Source organism: Myodes glareolus, chromosome X, assembly GCF_982192425.1.
Source record: "Myodes glareolus chromosome X, mMyoGla1.1, whole genome shotgun sequence".
NCBI lineage: Eukaryota > Metazoa > Chordata > Mammalia > Rodentia > Cricetidae > Myodes > Myodes glareolus.
The window spans coordinates 126,087,152-126,109,226 of NC_142053.1; the positions used below are offsets into that span (position 1 = coordinate 126,087,152).

Consider the following 22,075-nt stretch of genomic DNA (forward strand, 5'->3'; position numbering starts at 1 on the left):
CCTGGTTTTGACTGCACCACCATGACTCTAAGATGAAACTGGACATAAGAAACCCTTATGGCCCTAGGAGCAACTGTTTTTCTGGGAGGAGAAGACAGGTATCATTCATGTAGTTCTTCACCCCAACACTCCCCACAACCAGGGCACATACTTGCGCTTGACATCAAAGTCGAGGACACGAATGTAATCTACTAAGACAGCAAAAGGCCCATCAGCAAGGTGGGTGGTGGACTGCCGTAGTATCTGGTTTAACACAGTGCGGTGAGTCTCTGAAAAGAGATAACAGCAGGAAAGCAGCATTTTACATAGGTTCTAAGAAGCTACATAATCATCTACTAGTAGTTAGCAACTTGCTCTTAATTTCTTTAGGGTTCTAAATCAGGAATTTGGCTTCACATGACCTCAGATAAAATCAAATCCCTGGAGTGGCAGCATTTAAGAGCTTCTATAGCAGGCTTCTCCTGCCCTTACTAGTTTTGTTTTAAAAATGTGTACATGCATGAGCACAAGCATACTCTTTCTCATTCTGCTGAATCAGCTAGGGATAAAAAGTGTTCTATATCTGTGGGTCTAAGAGTTCTCTGTACCTGCAAAGCGAAGGAACTTCTGTGTATCAGGGGGCAGGCTTGAGGAGATGTGCATAGACGAGGGCTCCCTGGAGAAGAATGGGTCAAGGGAGGAAGGAGTGGCTGGGGTTAAGGGGGCAGGGGAGAGTGGAGGAGGCTCATCCTTGATGTGTGCCAGCTGGCTCTCGCGGGTGTCTCGGACAGGAGGCTTGCTTTCCCGCTCTGTGGCATGGACCAAAAAGAAGGCCTCGACAGCAGGCTGCAGCACTAGAGGATAGCAACGACAGCAAAATGACACTCCACAAACTTTAACACACAAACACCCCCACCCCTCCATAACCATGTCCATACATATATATATCATGGAAGAATAAATAGTGAAAACTTGCAGGAAATACAATGGTAGACAAAGTCAAAGAGGAAGTTAGAAAAGTGGGAAAGGCAATCAGTAATAAAGAAAATCTCAGCCTAAAAGCAAAATGTACTAGAGTTACCAAGAGAGAAGGCAATTTTTTCTTGTTATAGATAACACAGAGAATAAACTTGGACTGAAAAAGCAAGACATCACCATCACCTAGAAACTGTCCCAGAGCAGACCAAGGGGTTGGGAATCTGTGCCCTCAGAGAGCAACTCACCTAGCACAGCATGTTGGTCATGGGATTCCTCCAGTTCCTTTAAACATTCCCCTAGCATGTCCCATAGCTCATCTAGGCTCAGCTGCTCACTGAGAAGTGGTAACTCAGGCGGCCTCTCCTCTTTCTCCTTCTCCCCCTGTGGTGCTCCATCTGAGGTGACTAGATACACAAAGTATAATCAGAAAGCTTTCAGTGTCTTTCTTGAGAAATTTTTTCCCCAGACCAAAAGCACAGGCCACTAGACAGAGTAGGCCCACTGGCCAAAGACTATAAACTCACTGAACAACATCTAGAAGGTCCCTACATATTGCAGTGGATGGCATTAAATAACATATTTGGAGGTTGGAGAGATGGCTCAGCGGTTAAGATCATTGCCTGCTCTTCCAAAGGTTCTGAGTTCAACTCCCAGCAACCACATGGTGGGCTCACAACCATCTGTAATGAGGTCTGGTGCCTTCTTCTGGCTTGCAGGCATACATGCAAACAGAATATTGTATACAGAATAAATAAAAAAAATATTAAAAAAATCATATTTGGCTCCTCAATTATACTAGCCACACAATCCTGTCATTGTCTCCTTAGCACACAAAGAACATCTTATTTTAAGTTATTTAAGGGCAATATGCCACAATGGAACTTTTGACAATTGCCTCCAGTACAAGTATGTTTTCAAACATATATTCACCAAATTCTGATAGCTGCCCTTGGAATCAGGCTGCCCATTTTCTTTATCTCCCTATTTTCTTTTCTAAGAGATAAGGCTAGGACATAAACCAGATATTTTGACTCAAGTTCTTTTTAAATTAGACAACTTGTCTCAGCAGTTTAAGCCCACTGAAACATCTTGCCAGGTTCTAACCTGCTATTTTATAATTTACTTAACTTTATTTTATGTGCACTGGTGTAAAGATGTCAGATCCCCTGAAACTGGGGTTACAGACAGTTGTGAGCTGCCATGTGCATGCTGGGAATTGAACTCGGGTCCTCTGGAAGAGCAGTCAATGCTCTTGACCACTGAGCCATCTCTCCAGTCCCTTAATCTGTTGTTGTCCAGGCTGATTTCACATTTATGATAATCCTGTTTTAGCTTTCCATATGCATGCTATCACACCCCAGTGTTTCTTTACTATAGGAATCAAAATCCTGTTAACAGATTTATAGAAACCAGTGTTCACTGACTGTATACATTTTGGGAACAGTGGAATCCACTAGAATTTCTCTTTTTCTTTTGCTGAACTATAAGCAGCAGTAGTACTGACCAATGGACTGAGTATCTTGAGCACTGGGAGATGGCTGGTCCACATCCATGGGTGACTCCTCTCTCCGGACAGATGCCTCTGACTGGCTAGACTCCGACTGGATAAAAGGAGACAAAGTCATATAAAAGGTGCAATTGTGTTTTCCTCTGGGACAGTCTAGAGGTTGGCCCTTGAATGTCTTACATACTGAGCTTAGAAGATACTTCTCCCACCTGGTTATCAAAGTCTATAGCTCTCCAGGTCAAAAGAATAACATGCATGCTTACTTTTCACTCTGAGCTTGCAGATTTTCCCCAAGAGCTGCTCACACCCAATTCCCACTCAGACCCCACTCCACCCCCACACTTGTGTCCTTGGCATAGACAAAAATTTCAAGTTTTTTGGAACAGCTTTTTTGTTTTTGGTTTGTGTATACGCACATAAGGTAGGCTTGTTGGTTATTTCTATTTGCTCAAATGGAACTTTATTGTATATGACAGATTCCGCCCCCCAAGAATGGGTTTCTCTGTACAACCCTGGCTGTCCTAGAACTCACTATATATACCAGGCTGCCTCTGCTTCCCAAGTGAAGGGATTACAGGCATGTGCTAGCACCGTCTGACTCCAGAAATTTTATGTGAAGAAAAATCTTGGTATCTTACAAAAGTGATTTGTATGTTCTAAAAACAGGAAGGCAATGAAAGAGTACCATAGCTTTTATTACAGCTATTCTAATCTGGGACCTCAATGATGAGGTGGCTACTTGAGTTCCTAAAAATCTTCCTCATTTCCTACATGCCAGGGATTATAAAGAGGCAGTGGCCAGGGTGGGGAAGTAACTACAGATAGAAGTGGCCATATGAGATGTATACCATGCTTGGGGAACGACTCCTAAGTTGTCTCTGCATTACTTCACGACACTAAAAGTCTTTTTTAACCCCATAACCCTTCAGAACCCAGGCATTAGGTGATTTACAAAACACTAAGTGGATAGCTGGGAATGGGGTATGATGGCTAAGCTTTAAATCCAACCAGATGTCAATACAAACCAGTAAAACAATCAATGAACAGTAAGGGAAACACCAACAGAAAGTAACCCTGTTTGTCTAGAGGCATTCATTTAGCAAACTTAATGCAAAAGCATACAAAGTATGGGCAATGAAACCCCACTGATGACATGTTGCAAGAAGGAGGGTAGAGAAATGAATGAGGGGCCACAGGCATCATGCTAACCGTTGCTGCTTGTTGCTGTCTCCGCGCCCTTTGACCCTCACGTACCATTTGTATAATGGCATCAGCCTCAGCCTCCAGCTGCCGAACAGCTGCCTGGATGCTGCTAGCTGAGCCTAAACCGGAGGAACCTGGGAGAAAGAAAGAGAAAAAAAAAAAGGAAGGCACAATATAAAATGTAGGAAGAGGGAATGCCCAAAATTCTCTCCTCTCTCTATGGATGCCATAGGGCATCTTGTTGAGTTTGAATTTTAGTTCAGGCAGTTTTGTATACTCATAATCAAGCCCCAAAGTAGGGAGGAGCAGGGGGAAGGGTGCTAGGCAAAAGGATGGTGGTATGTCAAGAAGAAAGAGGGAGGAAAACTGGTAGGAGGACGTGGTAGGTAGGCTAATGTCTGAAAATGTGGCTAATGTTTTAGTTAGGAGTATTCAAGGAGGCAGAAAGCACACACCCATAAGTCTTTCTCAGCAAAATGATGGCTTCCCCATTTCCTTGCCAGATTTCTATTACCCCTTAATTGTAACTTGATCTACTCAATCTCAGGTAGACAACTTGAATGGGTTATATACAATACAGCAATCAACATTTAATCTTAAAAGGGGGGGTGGGTTTTCTTTTTGGAAAGGTCAACCACAAACAAAACAGAACATTTTAGCCCTGCTCCTCCAGGGACTCCGGATCTACCGCTACCACCACCCCCAACCCCACAGCACTAGCACACCACCACCATCACCCTCCTCAATTGGACACTCCAGTTCCATACCTAGCCTGCCTGTCTGCTTGGCCTTCTTGTTAGCTCGTCGTGTGTCATCCCGCAGCTGGATGATGACCTGCAGTACCCTTAAGAAGAACTTCTGGGTAGATGTCTTGGATGTCAACATGGACATAGAAGGCAGTTGGAGCTCCCGGCCACCCAAGGGTCGCTTCTGAGATGCCACAATTACCACATTCTCAGCCATGTCAAACCTGGGTAGTGTAGAGGTGGCTTGGGTATATTGAAAACACTGAAGTAAAACACTCAGAGCAAGAAGGGCTTTTGGTATTAACTAGATAAAATAACCTCAAAAGAGAATTACAAGTGGGAAGAATTTGAGAAACACCAGGTCAAGTATATTACAGAGCAAATAGAAAAACTACCTACAGAAATGAAACAAAAGAAGAAATCCAGTAGAAGTCACTTTTTAAATGTCCCAGATTCTAGCCCACAGCCAAAATGAGTTACCACCCACCTGCTCTGCATTTTGCCTTTCAGTTTGGTGGTCTGTGGCTGCTCCTCGGGTAGGCCATCAGGAGAGAGGGCCTCACAGTGGGCCCGCCGCTGCTGTTCCAGATTGTATTCCCTTAGCTCAGCGAGTAGGGTACCTGGGTAGACAGAGGAGTCAAGATTCAGAAATTTCCTTAATGGAGTAGCAGAAAGCTGAACCTTACCAGAAATTTGAGCGTACAAGAAATTTTGCTACTTGGGTTATTGTTTGTGCTTATGGACTAACCACTCAGGGACTAATGCTTTATATTAAATCTACACAAAATGCAGTTTGGTGTAGAAAAGAAACAGGATCTTTTCTGGAGCTAGACAGACCATGATCTAAGTACTGCATTGTTCTTAAACTTAGTCAGGTTTTGTGGTATTATGCTTCAAAACTCCATTCTTAATCTCCCAGGATTGCTGTGAGAATTATGAGATAATCATGAGATACTGATCAGCTCATGGGTTCTAAATAACTGGTATCAGTTAAAAAAGGCCAATTCTTTCAGGAAAAACCTTGTTTCAATTCCTTCTAATCATTTTCTCACATTGGGTCTAGTTTCTACTGGATTAAAAAAAAAAAGGAAGATCAATGAAACTGTGCAAATTCCAAGTGCTAGAGCTTTTGCATCCTCCAAAAAAAAAAAAAATCACACAAAAGAGGCCATTATTCTGAATATAATTCCTGAATGTGACCACAGTGCAGGTATGAAAAAAAATGGTCTCTGCAACTTAAGGAGGCCCTTTAGTTCTCATGAGTAGTATTCTCTCTTCACTAAGCACCGATGATCGGCTGTATATCAGTCATTAGTGATAGCAAGAAAGTCAGCCAGCCTTATTCTCAATCAATCCAGCAGAGGAAAACAAGAGCTGTGCTCTAGAAGCATGGTCTAATTTAGTGTGTGTGTGTGCACACTGGTATGAAAGGTATTGGGGAATGCTTATAATAAAACAGTAAAATGCCTTAATACTATTATTACCTATCTGTTTACAAAGGGTATAACCCAGATGGCGGGCTCCATTCAGTAGCAGCTTAAGAACCGTGTCTCGGGTCCCAGAATCCCCCCGAGAGAGCTGCAGTAACACATTGGCTGCATCTTCCAAGCCTTCTTCAGAACAAGAGTGGGATGTCAACACCTAGGTAAAATACAGGAGAAGTAATAAGCCCTAACCTGAGAACTGAAATGTCTAGCCCTTTCCTTCAACTTTAAAAGGTATAAAGAGCTCAGACTCACCTCCACAGAGAGCTGTAGCTGATTTTCGGTGAGGCCAGAGGACACCATTTTGAAGTCTATACCACTGCTGCCTCCTTCACCCACCTTTGCTGGAGATTTGCTGCCCTTAGAAGTGGAAGCTTTGAGGAAACAGTACACATTAAAGCCTGTGACTGTCCATAAGCCCGGAACCTCTGCATTGTAAAGGGCTTCAAAATGGCAAAGCAGAGAAAGTGACAATCTACCTATCAATGCAAAATCTTTTTTGGTGCTGGAAATTGAACTTAAGGTGTTATACATACTATGGAAGCACTCTATCACTGAATCACACACCTAGCCCCAGAGTCAATTCTTAACTGTGCTTTGTAAGATGACCAAGAATCCTAGGTATTTCTCCAAATTATTCCCCTATTATTATAAACTTACTCTTTAAAGCCAATTTCTGCAGATAATCCTTAATCATCTGTTACCTGATTCATTTTCTCCACTTCCTGAAATAGTCTGTTAGCTTAAATCACACTTCATTTATTCAGACCATTATTGCTCAGTCTGGAAATGCTTCAACATTAGGACTTAACTCTACCAACTTTAGTGCCTTGCCAGAGGCTCGGCTTTTGATAGGTGTGTACATGTGCAAACACCAGAAATGGGGCGGGGCAGGAAGGGAGAGGGTAAGGAGAAACAGATAAAGAGAAAAGAGCAAGGGTAAGAATGAACACATCCTGTTCTCACAAATTATCATTTAGGGGGAACTACCTGGATTGGGAAGTGGGAGCCATGGCACGTACCCCATAGCTCTGAGATGACAACACTTACTTGAAACAGTAGTGGTAGCAGTTGTGGGGGTAGTCACTGTGGTAGAAGCAGCTACAGTAATGGTGGAAATAGCTGTGGCAGCAACCAGAGCTGGAGCAGAAGTGACAGGGGTGGTTGCAGCAGGGGGTGTGGGTGTGGGGGCGGCGGCAGTAGTGGTGGTGGTGGTAGATGTGGTTGAAGTGGCAGCAGTGGTGGAGGAAGCACTGTTGCCAGAGTTAGCCTGTGTTTCCGATACTTTGTTTTCTGGGAGAGCAATTGAGATGAGAGAGAGGAGTCTCAGAAGTTTTTCGGTTAAGAGAGAACTCCGGCGAATGACTGGATGTGACAACATGTTCATGAGCTGCCCCAGTGGAGAGGCTTCAAGGCTGTGTAGGGAAGTTTCCCCTTCACCACCAGCGCTCACTGGCACTGACTTCACGGAGTTCTTGCCTTTTCGGCTAACATTCATGTTGTCCAGTTTTACCAATAAGTCCCAGAAGTCTGTACAAATGCCACTGCTGGAGGACTGTGAGGAGCATGGGCTGCAGGCCTGCTTACTGCCCCTTTCCCGATCACTCTCGCAGTTTGTTTCTTTGGTCCGCTGCTGTGTGAAGTGGCTGGGGAACACCTGTCAGGAAAAGAAGAATAGGCTTGATCTAAATGGTCTCTGTAGAGGATAAGCCTTTACAAAAAGACAAATGTTTCTCAAATTCTCCTTTTCATTGGACAGCTCTGGTAACATAGGGCAGATAGATTGATTATAGGAGTTTTGTTCAGTAGATGGTGAAGCAGCCTAGAAAAATAAGGGCTTTAAATTAAGACAATGCTTAGCAATCTTTTCTTGGTTTGTTTGTTTTTGAGACAGGGTTTCTCTATAGCTTTAGAGCCTGTCCAGGAACTAGCTCTAGAAGACCAGGCTGGCCTTGAACTCACAGAGATCCACCTGCCTCAGCCTCTGGGATTAAAGGTGTACACCGCCAACACTACCCAGCTGTCAATCTTTTCTAAAAGTCTCTCTGCACATATAAAAATGCCTGGCAGAACTGTTGGTAATAAGCGAGGTAATGCATTTTGCCCAGTGCCTAGCACAAGGTGGGCTCCCAAATACAATAGCACTGTTTATTATTCAAAGAATCCAGAGCTTGTCACTTTCTAGCCACACGACAAAGCCATTAAAGTGTTCTGAATCTCAGCTTCTTTATCTGTAAAATAAGAATCATAAAATGCAAACAGTTGTTTTGATGTCTGAGATAGTGCGATAAAAATTGTAAAGAACAAAGATAAAAATCCAGTTATTTATTGGACAATTTCCCAGAAACAACATTTGGCACAAAATAAATAAATAAATAAAATAAAAGCAAAGAGATTTGTTAACCCCTTTATTGTTGAGATCTCACCCAAGGTCTACTACCCTTGAAGGCAAGGATTTCTTCAAGCTCCTCACCTTGGCCAATTGAATGAGTGTATCCAAAACATGTCTGCAAACAACAGGAGCAGCCTGGGGGTGGATGTGGACAGTGGAACCACTGCTTGTATGCTTCTCTGTATGTTTACGCCCTCCAGAACGTTGGATCTGGAATATGTTAGTCCTACAGCCTAAGGCAGCATCCATAGATACTGAGAGCCAGGAGAGCTGGTTCGAACTTTTTGACTCCATCTTGTGGAGCAGATCCAGGGGACGATTCTCATGACTGCTTGATGCACAGCTCTTGCTTGACTTCTTGCCCCTTTCTTCACTTGTGGAGAGCTTTGGTGTCTCAATGCATAACTCACTCTCACTGCTGCGCTGCAAAATGGACAGGAGGCTGCGGATGACCCAGTGGCGGGTCTGGGCATGATAGCAGAGATTTCTTAGTACCCGGTGTAGACGGCTCGTATTGAGCTTTGGCTCATCCACAAAAAGTAGGACTAAGAGGCAAGACAGGGCTTCATGGTCTAGAAGGAGGCGTCCTCGGAGGCGGAGAAGTGTGTCCACATTACTGCCAGAAGGCCTAGAAATAGAGTATGGTTTCTGGGTAACACCAGCTAAAGCACTAGGATGAGGTATAAATATATGAGAAGGGAATGGGTGGGATGACCCCAGAGAGACTGTAAAAGGAAGACAGACTATTCACAACAATGACCCTCTTGTAAATCTACAGGCACTTTACAATGTCTTTAACTTCCTTCCTTAGAGAATGTTGTTCATCATTGCAACTGTGAACAAGTGGTTCAAATAAATCAGGTTAACTTGCTCTCTATCTCATGACCATGGAGAAGGAAGCAGAGGTTCATATTTTTATCATTAACCAAGTAACAAAAATCTAAGATCTATGAGCCAATGTTTGTTTTTGCCTTCTCTAGATTAAGGGGCTGCTACCCTTTTGTAAGGACCGATCTCTTCCACCATTGTTTTGGAATTTTAAATCTACTATCCTTCAGCCTAGTTAACAAGTAACTTCCCTCTACTACCATAGCCTACTTGTTACAGTCCTAAGACCAAGTAGGTTCCCTCTTTTTATTTTGTTAAAACCATAACTGGTGTCCACTGCCAGCTTTACTTTTTGAGTCTGGTCTTTTAGATTTAGTCAAAACTGTGGCATTCTGAGAAGGGAGTTTGAAAAGGGCTTTGCTTGTCTACTCATTTCAAGACCAACAGTCCAGAATAGTCATTCAACCTACCTCAAGAGTTTTTAGTTTCTCTGCTTATACAATTAAAGAGACCCAGAAAGTAGTATGGTAGGGTTAAAAAAAAAAAAGACAAAGGTACCTATTATGGCTGCTGCTACCTCCCATCTGGAAGGTACCACCCCTTTGTACAGCAAGGCGAGTATACTGGACCCCACGGTTGCCACTCAGGCGACTGGTAAAAGCTACAAAGAAAGAAAAGGGAAATTAAATTTGTTGAAGTGGGGAGAAGTTGGATTAAGCAATACAATAGGTAATAAAAAGAGGCGAATTAAAACAAGGCCAAGATGTTCCAGAGTCCTCTCACTTGCCTCCCTCTGTACCTGGACTTCGGAGAATGGCAGAGAGTGCAGAGGTACTACTGTGTCCAAAAAGACGTTCATGCATGAGCTGCCGCTGCCGGGCTTCTTGTTCTCGTCTCAGGGCTTGAGCCTCAGCTGCAATGTCAGGCGGCATTACAGCCAACACACTGTCTTCCATGTCCTCTAGGACACTACGACGCAGATCTGAGGGCAGAGTCTGGATGAAGGTCACAGGATCCATGGGAGTATCTGAGCTGGCATTCTGGGCCAGTTCCCGCCGCTGCTGCTCAGCTCTCTGCTGGGCTAGCACCTATGGGAACAAAACAAATCAGTAAGAATATAGCTCTTTTTCAGGTGGTCTGGTCTCACCATCTTCCCGCTCACATACTTCCTCTTGAATGGCTGGAGGTAGGGCAGCCAGAAACTCAGGGCTCACTTCAGTCACACCAGGATTCCCCACTACTGCAGGAGCTGAGTTATTTGTAGAGGGAGCAGTTCGGGCTGGCGGACGGATGCCCAGCTGGTTCTGTAGGACTTCCCGACGGATATCATCAGGGAGAGCAGCCAGAAAGGAGGGATCCACACCTTCAGGAAGACTGATACCTGAAGAGAGATATAAGTTGTAAAGGGACTTAGAGAAAAGATAAACTTTTTTCTTTTAAAGAAAAACAACCTTTCCTCAAGTAAAGTTTTCACTTCTTGTAAGGATGCGGAAAAGACCCACAACCCATCTTCTTAAGCTTCAAGTAGTTTAACAGAAGTGTATGTTGTCGTCACTCAACCTTTATGAAGAGTCTCCCACATAAAATTGTGTGTAGCCACCATTATGGACTAGTGGTCAGAAGCAACAGGCAGTCAACTGACCTAAGATCAAAAACTCCACAATTGTGGTGGAGTTGATTATTTTAGTTATTTGATTCAGTAATAGAAAGTTCACTAACACAGTGTGTCAATGAGGATTAGAGTTGTTATTAAATAATGATTGTAGTTTATAGTAGGAAGTGGTATGCTAAAAATAACTCTTTTCAGAAAAGTTTCCAGGCTGAAGATATATAGCTCACTGGTAGAATGTGAGAAAGCTAAGGTTAACTTGACTTCTAAGTTAGGATTTATTTTATTATGCAACAGCAGCATCCTCTTATTGCTAGTCTTTCAATACCCCCTCCCCCATAAAATCTGAAGGGAAGTGCTTAGTTGGATATGTTCATGCAAAGAGGTTTTTTGGGAAACATTATCATGGTCCAAACATGCATGGACTCACCTGCAAGGGGATCTTCTTCTTCACTGCTTGTTGAAGGCAGTGGCTCCTCTAGGATTCCTCGAGAATCTGCTCCAGAGATGGCCACAGCAGAATCTCTGGTAGAAGAACTCTCAGAGGATGCAGGGGGAGAGCTAAGGGGGGGGGGGGGGGTGGAAATCATTCTCAGGTTGTTCTTTATACTGTTTTCCCATAAACAAACAAACGAAAGAAACCAAACAACAAAAACCCAAATACCCATTTCTAATACCCACCTAATACCCATTTCTCAAATAAGACACAATGATCACAATACAACAACCATGAAGCTTGAAATACCCTCTTTTAATTATTTTTTTTATTGTTTTATACATTTTTTTTCCTGCTCCCCTCCCTTCCTACTCTCTCTTGGCTGTACAGTGCTTACTTGTCCTCAGGCTGCTGGGTAGATTCTCCTGACACATCAGGTCTGCCTTGCACTTCTGCTACAACTGATGGGGCATCCCCAGGAGTAGAGTTGCCTGCGGTAGGCTGCTCAGAACTGCCAGCTGCTGGAGTGTCACCTACAGCCTCTTCTAATGTACAGGAAGCCAGGCTGCTGGTGTCCATGGGAGAACCTTCCAGTTGACTGCTGACAGCTGTTAATGCATCTGAATCTTCAGCTCTCTCTGGGGAAAGAGAGGCTAGAAGGAAGTTAGAGTGAGGAATTAGATGGGTACTTTGAATCAAGGCAGTATAGTCTTTGGTAGGGTTGTTTCCTTCGTAATAGTACAGACTTCTTACTTCTCTACTATTACCACTTGATGATCTGTTGCTCACTCCTCCATCTCAACTGCCCTTTAAAATTCTCAAGAATTTTCTATTTACTATTTAGCTTGCTCTACACATCTGTGAAGCAATGTACCTAAGACATTCAAAGTAAGAATTTGTCATTCTCAGTTTTCCTGCAGGCACCAAGGCACCTGTGATGGTTACTGCCAACTTGAAAGATTTCAATTTTCACCTAAGAGATAAACTTCTACAAACATCTTTTGGAAATTATATGCCCTGCTTTCATTGAGGAAGATGTGGGTGATGGCACTCCCAAACAAGAACAAGAACCCTGGACTGCTTAACTGAAGAAGAGGCACCTGAGTAGCATACATGTGTTCATTGTTTAATGCATAATAATACATTTCACCTGTGACTTTTCCTGCTATACCCTGGAACTCTAAGTCAAAAAAGATCTTTCCTACCTAAAAATAACTTTTAGCAGATTATTTTACCACACAACAGGAAAAGAAAACAGTTCCTGAAAAAAACAAACAAAACTGGTACCATAAAGATTTGTGTTTACTAATTGTAGAATTGTTGACATCAATAGCTCAACTACTCATTGAATGACTTTGGGCTAATTATTTAAGTTTGAAAAATTAGTTTCACAGAAGTAAAATAATAAAGCTGACATGATAGTTCAGAAATGAGTATTGCCTCAAAAAATGGTGGTATGCTTATCACAATCATCAAGAGACCCAATAATTAAATGAGAATACAGAAAAGAAATCATAGCTTCAACTAAGAAGGCTAAAGTGGAAACTGAGGATTTCAGCTCCTAATTCTTGAAAGCAAAGAAAAGCTACAAAGACAGCAACTTTTCTCTTTTTTCTGCCCCTTTGAAGTAAAATTCTACTCACTTATGGTGGGAGCTGGTGATAACTCCATTTGAGTTGTTTCTGCTTCTCCACTTGGCCTTGTGGGACCCAATTCTTCCAACTCTATAGGCATCAATAGTTGTGTAGAGTTCCCCACTTCTTCAGCAGGAGATTGCAGTTCCTGAGGAATCTCTCCTAAGGCTGGTGGGGGTGGGAGTGCTGGCTGTTGCTGGGAGGGCTGTAGAGTACCAAGTGTCTCCTTGGGCTCAGATGTAGCTGCATCCGTTGAAGAGGGTGTTGTTGGATAGCTGTCAGGCATAGGAGTCCCATCTTTATCAGAAAGAATGATATTGGAGGTTAAAGGGAAAGAAATCTGCCATGGGAAGCATCCTCATCAGTACATGCACCTTGGTAAGGAACCATTAGGTGAGCAACATGAAAAATCTCTCCAAACAAACTGCTCTCAGAAATAGCGCTTGGCTGGTGGAGCATAATGGTGATGCTACCTGTGTCTCAAGAACCAGAGATCTGACTCTGAGAACTTAGAGAATAAAATCTTTTCTGTGTTCCAGGTGGAAGGGAACAATAGTATAGCACATTGACAGGGCAAGGCTACAGAGAAAAACCTACTAAATAAACGTTTATAGATCCTCACATTTCCTTATTTACTTGGAACAAGCAATGGTCAGAATTGATTTATAAATTTTTTCTTTTTCTTTGGAGACAGGGTTAAATGCAGCCCAGGCTTGCATCAAGCTCGCTATGAAGCTGAGGCTGTCCTTGAACTCTTGCTTTTCTTTCCTCTGCCTCCCAAGTTTTGGAATTGTAAGCACAAGTCAACATGCTCAGCTTCTTATTCAAAATTCTTAAAGTACAGTTTCCATGCCTGTCTTAACATTCTTATTCTATTACTAAGTAAATGAAGTTTATCACAGTACCAAAGAACAGAACAGTTTATACCCAATGGTAAAAATAACCGGTTAATAACACATTCTAACATATATGAAGGAAGCCATTTAATAACAGTATCTACCTCACTCTATCATCTAGCCCCTTCCACCTTCCTTTTTAATGGTTCTGTTTTTTCAATAAACATCTACATCTTTTCTCTAATGGAGACTTAATGTGACTATGCACCACACCAAGGAAAGTAGTAAGTTGTATAGTTATCTTCTTATTGGGGCCTAAAATCCCTACCCCACAACAATACAACTTACTACCTCACCCTGGCATGTGCAGAAGAAAGGGGCAGTAGGTAAAAGGCCATTTTACCTTGTAGTAGACTCTCATACACCTTTTGCTAGGTGAAGGGCATGGAGACATCTATTCTCTTTTCAATACTTTAAAAATAATGTGTAGGCTTTGTAAAATAAGTCTCCCAATTCAAGGCCAGCAGATTTAAGAAAGCTTCTAGAAAGAAGTTCTGAATAAATAGGGTGGGAGAAACAAAATACCACATGGCCAATGACAAAAATGATTACTGACCATTGTTAGGATGATGAGAAAAAATAGAAAGGCCATATTTATTATACCATTGAGCCCACAAAGTTGATCCCTAAAAGTCAATTGTTCAAGGCAATGTTCTTTATTTAGACTTCTAAGAGTCCATAAACCACTAAGATTTAGTGAATAATAAAAAGGACTAAAGAAGGCACTACTTTTGGTTTTGTATGGAAAAAACAAAACAATGATTTAGCAACAATGTTTTGTTATCCAAGAACTAGGAGAACATAATTCCTAAATATATGTCTTTTGAATGGAATAAATCTAGCTCTCAAACACACATTAGATTTCCCTATGTTAATTTTCACCGAGGATTGGCAACTGAGAACCACTGTCATCAGGTGTTCTCCTGAAGTGCTATACCAGAGGATCAACCACCTCAAAGATGCCCATGTCTAGTTTTGGGGGGAGGGAGAAGAACAAGATACATAACCTGTGTACATGTCAGACTGAAACACAGCATAACCACAAAATAAACCTGATTGGGGCTAGTTGGATGGGAAGTGTACCACCGTGGGAAAGACAGTAGACTGTATAGTTATCTCCAAGATGGGGTATGACCCTAAAACTATACAATCTACTACCTCATCCCACAGAGCACCAGTGTCCATCTTCAGCCCACATGGCCAGCTATTTGGAAAGAATCCACTGATTAACAAGCAAGAGTGGAAGGGAGGGAAAGTTACCTGAGACATTCTGTTCAGTGGAGTCACTTGTCTTAGAAACAGTACACTGCAAAGAGAACAGACCATTGGGAAACTTTACAAGCACACGAAAGAGATCAAATATAAGAGTCATCATCCCTCAGCTACACCACCCATGAATTCAGTGACCTGTCAGTGTTGCCATTTCAGAATACAAAAATTCATCCAATTTCTCTTTTGGGGGTGCATGGGACACAGTTTCTCTCTGCAATAAGCCTTGGCTGTCCTGGAACTTTGTAGTCAGGCTAGCATTGAACTCACAGAGATCTGCCTACTGGGATTAAAGGCATGTGCCACCATGCCCGGCATCCAATTTCTTTAGACATACTATCTAATAATAATATTCAACAGCTTTGCAGAGGACTTGGGAATATAGTTCAGGAGGAGAATTCAAGTTTATCATGTGAGTTCCTAGATTTTATCTTCAGCAACACATAAGAAAAAAATAGATTAATTACATAAAAGCAAAACTATGGGGCTGGGCAGGAAACAGACAAGAGAATTAAAAACATTAGAAATGAGCACAATTGTGAGAGAAGAAATTTTTAGCTCCATTTATTTCCCTTCCTTGGGTTTATTATTATTTTTCCCACTTCAGTTTTGTTTTGGGGTGCTACTCTGAATCAAACCCAGGGCCTTGCACATACCAGGGAACATTCTACCAGTGAGTCCTTTCAGTCATATACAATGTTTTTCAGGCCAACTTTTACATAAAGATATGTTAGAGCATGCTTGTTATTATAAACAAATATCTCAATGTGTTTGAACTAATCAATTTAGCTAGCAGTATTAGAAATCAAGCCTGGAACCTACACCTTCAATATTTAACGGCCCTTTCTTTCACAAGGGACCCTAATTCCTCTTTGTAGGAGTATGCACCTGCATGTACATATGTGCCCTTTATGCATGCCTGGTGTCTTCAGGGACCAAAAGTGCATGTTGGATCACTGAGAATTGGATTTATAGTTTTCAGTTGCCACGTGGGTGCTGGGATTCAAATTAAGGTTATAATCTCTAGCTCCTCATGTCCTTGTTTTTAATTTACTTAATTCCTACCTGCTAAGTGGGGGTATACTACAGCTTTCTATTCCAGTCTTAATTTCTTTGTGCTTCTATTAGCTTTTATACATATACTGTTATGTGGTTACAGATTTCAGGGTGGGAAACTTTTCTAGCACCCAAGCCAAACTTATTTAAATGCTAGAATTTGGTTATCTAAAGTAAGGCTCTCCATACTAAAAGTTCATCATGAATGAAAATGAGAACCAATACAGGTCGAATCAGCATCCTGTCTTCAGGACTTAGAGAAATAGAGATTACAAAGTAAGACTTATGCAATAAACCATTTTGGTTCTGGTGTCAGCTTTCCCCAGTAAGGTAATAGATAATAATTTATCTCTAGGTCTAAATATTTTTTTTTGGATGCCTAAAAACCAGATGAATAAAGAGTCAATCTGGAATGAACAATTTCCCTGGTTCAATGTAATATTCTAGAATTATTTAGTGGTTTAGTACTATGGGCATGACAAAGTCATAATAAAAACAAACATAGGTAATGGTGCATCCCTTTAGCCCTTTGGAATCACCTGTGCACTCTGATCTCTGTTCTCTTTGTCTTCTTTGCCTTTGTCTATTATTTTTGTTTCTTCCTCGGCCAGTTGTTTCCTGCGTTTCTCCCTTCTCTCTTCTAGCTCCTCATCTCTCAAGAATTCCAGGTGATTGACAATGGGTACTTTAACCACTACAAGAAAAAGGCAAAGATCAGAGGCTGCTTTGGAAGGGTGAGAAGTTCAGAGGCAGAGCTTGCAGCCAGAGAATTAGAAACAACTCTGCATGCAATGGAAGGCTTATTACTGCCCTGATGACCAACTTAACACACCTGAAACACAGTCGTGCATGCTCTCAGCATCAAGAACTTTGCATTCCTCTGTCCATCGGGTCAGAGCTGTGGGAATGCTGGACAGGGTTCCTATAGGAGAATAAAATGAAGTGAAATTCTGGGTTTTATATCGTGTTGATTGACCTAAAAATTGCCTTATTTTCCTAAAAAACATCCATGGTCTGTCACAAGGTTTGGCATATAACAGGTATCCAGAAGCAATAAAGAGTTGTTGCCTTTGGCTAAGTTACCAAGTGGCTTTGACTCCTATAAAATGAAGTTTCTCCAGGAAAGAAACTGCTCTTCTTAGAATTGAACAGGAACCCAACAACTATCCCTCCCTCTTACTGCATAAACTTGCCTGCTTGGCTAGTAGCTGTGCTCTGATCATGGAAAAAGTCATCCAGCAGCTCATCATCAGACCTGGCGATGATATGGACATCATCATTGCCCACTAGGAGGCGGGCCCGGCCTCGGCTTTGTAAAGGAAGGCTACTGCTCAGCTGAAGGATGTCAGCAGCAGCTGAGGGACCAAGCAACCTGTAGGGTAATGGTTAGGCACCACTGTCATTTTTAAGTCCACAGAAACCCAATACCATGAGATCGTGCATGTAGATCTACTAAACTTACGGTTATGGATGGAATTTGATATTACCGCATTTAAACCTTTACTGCCATTCTGATTAGCATATTAGTTTGATAACATTGAGGTTAAACTGCCTATTATTCTATAGTTCCTTGAACATGTAAGTGCCACCAAAAAACTTTTATATGTCAGGCACCGTGTTAGGCATAATGCTTCTATTGTATACCCTTAAGCCATTTATATGCATTCTTCCATTTTATAAGTTTTTCACTTATTAAATTCTAAGCTATAGCACAAGAACCTTGTCTCTGCTTTATCAAACTTTTAGAGATGCTTGCTGGTCTTATTATGTACATAGTAGCCAAGGCTGGCCTTAACTTTGTGATCTTGCCTAAGGTTCCTGAGTGCTGGGATAGTACTATGTTCCATCAAATAGGGTTGAGCAGTACTTTTAAAGTAAATGTTATATAAGCTTGGTATTCTTTCCCTAAATACAGCACATGTAGCACACATATCTTATTTTCAAGGGACTGTTTATCCTTATGGTCAAGACAATGTTGAAGCTCAGTTAAAATTCTAAGAGCTCCATTGAGTCCAACAGATTCTGCTTCTAACTCACCTCTGGAGTATAAGAGGAGGGTTAGGCTGGCGGTTTCCAGGGTAGTGAACATGAATGGTATGGCCTGTATTGGCTGTCAGCTGCCTTAGGGTCCTCTGACTGCGACCGATGCCCTGGGTGAGACGAGTTGTTGAAGAGCCACTGCCCAGCGTCAGGGAACTGTGATCTGCATGACGTACCATCAATGGGTGGGTGGTAGGGATATTTCCTGGGGATGGAGGGATGTCTGCTGCAAGGATAATATGCAAATGGGGTCAGTCCCAAAAATAAGTTTCTTCCATGGCGGTTCAAGTAGAACCATGTCTCCTGGGCCTTACTCACTCAAAAGGAAACATGAACTTTTTCCTTTCTCCCTCATTCCCACACCAAATCCACAGTCTCTGATACTACTATATGTCATGACACTACCTCAACAAAATCCTAAATACTACCTTTCCCCAACCCATTTTCAATACAACACAGTGATGCTTCTAGGCCCTTCAAACACATGCTGGCTCCTCTGCCTAAATGACTTTACTTCCCTTCCTCACCTGTTCTTTTGTTTTCAGACCAAGATGTTACTTCTAATAGATTACAGTCTAATAGGCTGAGTTAGATACACCTTTACTCTATGCTTTCTTAATGTACTACAATGTGATGTCTGCTTACTTATAATTCCTCACAAACTATAAGCTCTTATAAAGGGTAAAGACCACATTTTTTTTTAAACAACCTTATCCCCAGTACCATGGACCAGTAGGCACATCTCAAATATTCGTTTAATTTGTTGAATGAACAAAGGCTCAAATACTTTTAAGATTGACGAAAACAGCAAAAACGCTAAGAGTATCATAGATGGTATCTTGAAAATTATCTACTGCTTGTTTTTTTTTCCTCTTCATGCTTTTCATTTACAGGTGACAAACTGAGGCTCAGAGGTAAAAGATTATGGCCAAGACAACAGACCAGAATTCTTAAGTGTTTTCAGCTATGTTATGCTTGTGATTTGAGGTTAAGACCTGTCCCATGAAGACAGCTTGAGGCTAAGAGCTCGTCGCTACAAGGGAACGTTGATGTTGATAGGAAAGGAGTGGAGAGATTCCTTCTCTCTCCTGAACAGTTCCATCCGTGATGAACATTGAATCTATTAAATCCACTCCCTAATGCCAGGCTCAGCGGTGTCCATCCAAACCCTTGAGATCCAGCGTTACAGAATTAAGGATTATTGATTGCCCTGTCACTGCAGTGTGCATTCATGTAGTCAGACTTGGTCTCATTTTTTTTTTCAATCAAGTAAAACATCAAGTTGTCCAGGCTCTAAGAGCTCCCTGTTTACTGAGTTGGAGCAAGAGCAGCCTCCTCCGATTCCTTCTTGCAAGGATATGCTATCCAGAGAGATGAATTCAGACATCCCTTGCCCCAGGATGTCAGTATAGTAAAGGAAGTGTTGTCCTCTATCAGATCGATGGCTGCTTTAGTTCACTGCTTGGCTTACCCTAGAGAAGGGTATAAGAATCAATAGATAAAACCCAGCTGAGCCCCTGTATCTTACTAGCACTGGAGAACATGTTGTCAAACTCAATGATGAGATCGTCCTCCCGGTCAAAGCGCTCAAATCGGACCAAGGGAGAAGCGTTCATATCAGGGTAATCCTCATCCAATTCCATCTCAGAACCATCGTCGTCATCATCTTCATCTCCTTCTTCACCTTCATCATCCTCCTTAAGGGAAAATACGAGATGGAGAATTGCTGGAGGTAAGTGTTTTCTGAAGCCTGGTGTCATGGCCACATGAGCACATGAGGGAGGGAGGCGACGAGGCTAGCTAGTAACCCAGATTGTCCGTTTTTTTTTTTCCTGTAGTTCTGTGTTCCCATGGAAGAGGTCATCTGAACCAACCCAAACACAGTCCCCCCTCACCTGATCATCTTCCTCATCTTCCTCCTCCTCCTCCTCTTCATCCTGACTATCATCCTCATCCTCGTTACTGCCACTGCTGTCCTCTTCCTGAGTGTGCTCCTCCTCATCCTCAGGGTCCAGGATATTCATGGAATCTAAAACAAAGGGAGCACATTGGAGGACTATACTGAGTAGCTAGAAAACAGGCCACTGTGCAGGCCGGCAGACTGAGTGGGAAGGCGATGGGGTATCTGACTCTAAGAGAGGAAGAATCAGATCTAGGGTGATGTACAGACTTAGTGAGCCAGCCCAGATTTCCTGAGAGTGCCAATCAATGCATCGACACGCTGAGCAGGGTTGCTGAATGTGGAAGCTGGCTCCAGGGTGGTGCTTTGAGGAGCCATGGTGTAGGACTTGGCCAAGTCTGTCGGTGCCCCCTTGCCTTTCCAGTCCTGTTTTGCTACTGACTGCATCCTGTTGATAAGAGGGAATCTGGAGCGATGACAGCAGGTGGGTGAGAAGAAAGCGAACCAAGTAAGAAGTGACAAACTTTGGGCAAGCAGTAGTAACACGTTATTTGAAAAACTGGCTGAGGATAAAGTGGATGGTATATGTCAGCGCATGCAGACAGATGCTTCCTTATTCTGCACATGTGGGCAGCTGCCTCCAGGAAAACCCTAGTGTAGTGTCTGTCAGACGTGCAGGGCAAGAAGGGAGGCCTTTCTGGCCTCGGCACTCTCACCTTCTCGGTTGGCCTGCAAGGTGGAAGCTTGGCTGAGGTTGGAAGGAGCTTCATCCATCAGCACGTCCTCTTGTGATTCATCCTCTCCACTTCTGCTCACTGAAGGTTACAGAGCAGAGCCTTCACTGAACAACAGAGGACTTCCCTTTCCAGACTGGGTGCGTCTAAGTAGCTATGTACACCTAACAGATATCCACGTTTGGTTTTTTTTCCTTTTACTCCTTTTTCTTTTTCCGATGAGGGAGAATACCTCGATTCTCTGCTGTCAACTATCTAGGTGAGCTTGGCCAGTCACTTTACCTGTCTGAGTCTCAGTTTCCTCATCTGTAAAATGGAACGATCACATCTGTCTTGCCAATCCCACTTATTGTGCAATCAGAGTACGATGGGTGTGGAAAAGCTTTGTATCTTTAAGAATATGTCTACTTCCATTTATCCTTTGGTTTTCTTGATCAGTACAATAACATAAACACCTTCACAGTGAGGTGGCAGCTGGTTACCTTTGTCATTTTTCCATTTGAGATTTTAAAGGGGCCATCCTTAAGGAATGACCACTCTTGTTTACATTATCGAGACACAGAGGCAGAAAGCCCCTGGACTTCATTGCAGAACTGAAAAAAAAAGCAATTTCTCATCCTATAGCCTCTTCTAGGCCTCTATGAATAAATACTCTTTTGATGTGCCTGATGTTATCATCTATACTTATGGCCACCCTACCACCACCCCAACACAGGCAACAACAATTCAGACCCGCCACAGGCCTGTAGACAGCTTTATAAATTTCTCTTCTGTTAACACCAACAACATCAAGACAAGCAGCAATCTAGGCTGGCTATATGAGCCCTTAGGCAGAGCTGAGCAAGCAGATGATGAGAAAAAGGGTCCTCCCAAGAGAGACTGACACAAAGGAAGAAGCTATACTCAGTTCTGGGGCTCTCACCTATAATTGTACTGTTCCCAGATCCGCCATCCCTCTCAAGCAACTCATCTATCAGGTCCTCCAGCTCATTCTCAACCTGGAGAGAAATAGAACATATATATATGGATGCACACAAGTCTATCAATGTGCTAGCATTGGCACTCCTAAAAAAGCCATCAAGGGAGCATGTTTCTATAATAGTATGTGATAGGATATGACATAAAAACTATAGATGTGGTGCTGTTAACACAGAGACTACCATTGCTTCCAAAAAAGCCACACTCAAGACTGTCTTTCAAATGGGTCCATCCTGGTTAAGGGACACCAGGTTAGGCTTTTATACTGTCCAGGAATACATGCAGATCAATATAGAGCCAGCAGCTAAGGTCCATAAGCACAGTTTCTTAGGCATTGCTACCAAATTACCATGCTTTCTTTAGCATCTTTGGAAGACAGATATTGAAACAACCCAGCAAGATCTGG

General features: G+C 42.5%; 1 protein-coding gene across 13 annotated transcripts in view; it reads right to left on the reverse strand.

Moving 5' to 3' along the window:
• Huwe1 (HECT, UBA and WWE domain containing E3 ubiquitin protein ligase 1) overlaps window positions 1-22,075 on the reverse strand; it is a 132,879-nt gene that overhangs the window by 6,173 nt on the left and 104,631 nt on the right. For 7 of the 13 annotated variants that reach the window (XM_048441621.3, XM_087902734.1, XM_085684807.1 and 4 more), the window contains 26 exons: window positions 21,614-21,689; window positions 20,674-20,772; window positions 19,953-20,086; window positions 19,586-19,754; window positions 18,055-18,283; window positions 17,211-17,389; window positions 16,850-16,939; window positions 16,557-16,711; window positions 14,953-14,998; window positions 12,806-13,093; window positions 11,560-11,815; window positions 11,157-11,287; window positions 10,284-10,498; window positions 9,917-10,205; window positions 9,676-9,778; window positions 8,371-8,917; window positions 6,948-7,554; window positions 6,153-6,271; window positions 5,898-6,054; window positions 4,901-5,033; window positions 4,435-4,637; window positions 3,674-3,801; window positions 2,462-2,558; window positions 1,203-1,361; window positions 588-833; window positions 152-269 (listed from right to left, as the gene is read on the reverse strand). In XM_048441621.3, coding sequence (XP_048297578.1) covers window positions 152-269; window positions 588-833; window positions 1,203-1,361; window positions 2,462-2,558; window positions 3,674-3,801; window positions 4,435-4,637; window positions 4,901-5,033; window positions 5,898-6,054; window positions 6,153-6,271; window positions 6,948-7,554; window positions 8,371-8,917; window positions 9,676-9,778; window positions 9,917-10,205; window positions 10,284-10,498; window positions 11,157-11,287; window positions 11,560-11,815; window positions 12,806-13,093; window positions 14,953-14,998; window positions 16,557-16,711; window positions 16,850-16,939; window positions 17,211-17,389; window positions 18,055-18,283; window positions 19,586-19,754; window positions 19,953-20,086; window positions 20,674-20,772; window positions 21,614-21,689 — 4,973 coding nt within the window. The remainder of the gene's footprint in view (window positions 1-151; window positions 270-587; window positions 834-1,202; window positions 1,362-2,461; window positions 2,559-3,673; window positions 3,802-4,434; window positions 4,638-4,900; window positions 5,034-5,897; window positions 6,055-6,152; window positions 6,272-6,947; window positions 7,555-8,370; window positions 8,918-9,675; window positions 9,779-9,916; window positions 10,206-10,283; window positions 10,499-11,156; window positions 11,288-11,559; window positions 11,816-12,805; window positions 13,094-14,952; window positions 14,999-16,556; window positions 16,712-16,849; window positions 16,940-17,210; window positions 17,390-18,054; window positions 18,284-19,585; window positions 19,755-19,952; window positions 20,087-20,673; window positions 20,773-21,613; window positions 21,690-22,075) is intronic. The other 6 variants (XM_085684809.1, XM_085684808.1, XM_087902732.1 and 3 more) reach the window with 3 other exon arrangements.